The 3,112-nt window shown below is 65.1% G+C and overlaps 1 protein-coding gene across 1 annotated transcript; it reads left to right on the plus strand.

Annotated features, from left to right (window-relative positions):
* Positions 1–296: 296 nt before the first annotated feature.
* POU3F3 (POU class 3 homeobox 3) lies at positions 297–1,871 on the plus strand. Its single transcript, XM_044262427.1, has one exon. The coding sequence runs from the start codon at positions 300–302 to the stop codon at positions 1,797–1,799; it is 1,500 nt and encodes a 499-aa protein (XP_044118362.1). The 5' UTR covers positions 297–299; the 3' UTR covers positions 1,800–1,871.
* Positions 1,872–3,112: the final 1,241 nt, after the last annotated feature.

Consider the following 3,112-nt stretch of genomic DNA (forward strand, 5'->3'; position numbering starts at 1 on the left):
GCTGCTGCTGCTGCTGACCAAGGCCGGCCGGCGACCCCCGCGCCCTGCCGAGCGGCCTTGCAGCTGCAGCCGGGGGCCGCGGCGGAGGCGGCGGCGGAGGCGGCGGGGGCGGAGGCGGCGGAGGAGGAGGCGGCGGCGAAGGCGGCGGGGCCGGCCCGGGCCCCGGCGGGGGCGGGGGAGGAGGGGGGGGAGGAGGCGGGAGGCGGGGGGGCGCGGCGGCGGCGGCGGCGGCGGCCGCGGCTGCTGCTGCTGCGGCGGCGGCGGTGGTGGCGGCGGTGGGGTGGCGGGAGCGGAGCGGCATGGCCACGGCGGCTTCTAACCCCTACCTGCCGGGGAACAGCCTGCTGGCGGCCGGCTCCATTGTACACTCGGACGCGGCGGGAGCCGGCGGCGGCGGGGGTGGCGGCGGCGGGGGTGGCGGCGGCGGCGCGGGAGGCGGCGCGGGCGGCATGCAGCCCGGTAGCGCCGCCGTGACCTCGGGCGCCTACCGAGGGGACCCGTCCTCCGTCAAGATGGTCCAGAGCGACTTCATGCAGGGGGCCATGGCCGCCAGCAACGGCGGCCATATGCTAAGCCACGCGCACCAGTGGGTCACAGCCCTGCCCCACGCCGCCGCCGCCGCCGCCGCCGCTGCCGCTGCTGCCGTGGAGGCGAGCTCGCCGTGGTCCGGCAGCGCCGTGGGCATGGCCGGCAGCCCCCAGCAGCCGCCGCAGCCGCCGCCGCCGCCGCCACCGCAGGGCCCCGACGTGAAGGGCGGGTCCGGACGCGACGACCTGCACGCGGGCACCGCGCTGCACCACCGCGGGCCGCCGCACCTCGGGCCCCCGCCGCCGCCCCCGCACCAGGGCCACCCCGGGGGCTGGGGGGCCGCCGCCGCCGCAGCCGCCGCCGCCGCCGCCCCCGCTGCCGCCGCACACCTCCCGTCCATGGCCGGAGGCCAGCAGCCGCCGCCTCAGAGTCTGCTCTACTCGCAGCCCGGGGGCTTCACGGTGAACGGGATGCTGAGCGCGCCTCCGGGTCCGGGCGGCGGAGGCGGCGGCGCGGGCGGCGGCGCCCAGAGCCTGGTGCACCCGGGGCTGGTGCGCGGGGACACACCCGAGCTGGCCGAGCACCACCACCACCACCACCACCACGCGCACCCTCACCCCCCTCACCCGCACCACGCGCAGGGGCCTCCGCACCATGGCGGCGGCGGCGCGGGGCCCGGACTCAACAGCCACGACCCGCACTCGGACGAGGACACGCCGACCTCGGACGACCTGGAGCAGTTCGCCAAGCAGTTTAAGCAGCGACGCATCAAACTCGGCTTCACGCAGGCCGACGTGGGGCTGGCACTGGGCACGCTGTATGGCAACGTGTTCTCGCAGACCACCATCTGCCGCTTCGAGGCCCTGCAGCTGAGCTTCAAGAACATGTGCAAGCTCAAGCCGCTGCTGAACAAGTGGCTAGAGGAGGCGGACTCGAGCACCGGCAGCCCCACGAGCATCGACAAGATCGCCGCGCAGGGCCGCAAGCGCAAGAAGCGGACCTCCATCGAGGTGAGCGTCAAGGGCGCGCTCGAGAGCCACTTCCTCAAGTGCCCCAAGCCCTCCGCGCAGGAGATCACCAACCTGGCCGACAGCCTGCAGCTCGAGAAAGAGGTGGTGCGGGTCTGGTTCTGCAACCGGCGCCAAAAGGAGAAGCGCATGACGCCACCAGGCATCCAACAGCAGACGCCGGACGACGTCTACTCGCAGGTGGGCACCGTGAGCGCCGACACGCCGCCGCCGCACCACGGACTGCAGACGAGCGTGCAGTGAAGGCCAGGGGCGCAGCGCAAAGAGGGCCGCCGCCGCCGCCGCCTCCGCAGCCGCTGTCAGCACCGCCACCAACTCCTGCCGCCGCCGCCGCCACCGCCGCCGCCGCTGCCGCCGCCGCCGCCGCCGCAGCGCCAACCCCGCACTGGGGCCGCACCGGGCCGGGGCCGGTCCGCCGCCCTCCCCTCCGCCCAAAGACAAACATGCCGGCCCTTGGAGGCAAAAGAGCGAGAGAGAGACAGACCAAGGAGACGTTTCTGAAGTCCAAGGAAGGAGGGGCACAACAAAACAAAAAGCGTAATAAATACCTAGACTGTTTTATATACATATATAAAACAAAACCGCAAGAGAAAAAGGAGGCGATCATGAGATCTCGTTTATACTGTGGTGGTGTTTCCTTTTTGTTTTTCTTTTTCTTTTTAAAGAAGAGTGAAGATGCCTAGCGCACCAAAACTGCACTCCTGAGGTTTTATCCACCCTAGAAAGTCCTACATGGCAACGGTGGGCCAGCACCTAGCACCTGCCTCGTCCTCTCCTCTTAAAAAAAAAAAAAAAAAAAAAAAGCACCCCTCTCTCCTTTTCACTCACTCCCCCCTCCAAAGGGCTGCCTAAAGTGATCTACGGAAACTTTCTTTCCTGGGAACGACCTGAAAGAAAGCTGAGGCACCGGGTTTAATCAGAGGATGACTCTGTGCTCGGGGGCCCTGTGTTTCTTGACCACGTTAAAGTCATTTGGGGACAAATTGACTATGAAATGGGAAGGAGAAAACAAAGAACAGTCTTCGGGACGAAAAAAAAAAAAAAGGAAATATTCACAGCTTCTGAAATTAACAGACTGAATAGCAAAGCCAAAAGAAAAAGTATCCTCAAAGTAACCTTGGAAATAAAGCATCACGAAAGAGCAGAGGTTTGGGCGAGGGAGAAGGGGATGTCCTCCGAGGAGTGGGAGAGGCCCGGCCAAGTCCTGGGCAGGGCAGGCGCGGACTGGGCACGGAGCGAGGCCCCGCCACCAACCCCGGCTTTAACGGCGGTCACTCGGGTGGATGAGGCCTAAAGATTCCACCGCTAATATTTTTTTTATTAATATTTTTTATTTTTTATTTCTGGACTGACTCAGATAAAGAGATTTAGAAGGACTGAGCACCAGCCGACGCACTTCTCTGGACTTCTCTCCTCAATCCGTTGCCAACTTTGATTGAATGGGTGCTGAGGTTGTGATTACATAATACTGCCATTTCCAAGCAGTGTTTTTGGTAGGTTTTAATAAACAGACTTTTCAAAAGACGGCAATATAGAATTGTTAGATCCGTTGTTGA

The sequence above is a fragment of the Neovison vison genome, chromosome 8 (assembly GCF_020171115.1).
Source record: "Neovison vison isolate M4711 chromosome 8, ASM_NN_V1, whole genome shotgun sequence".
NCBI classification, from domain to species: Eukaryota; Metazoa; Chordata; class Mammalia; order Carnivora; family Mustelidae; genus Neogale; species Neogale vison.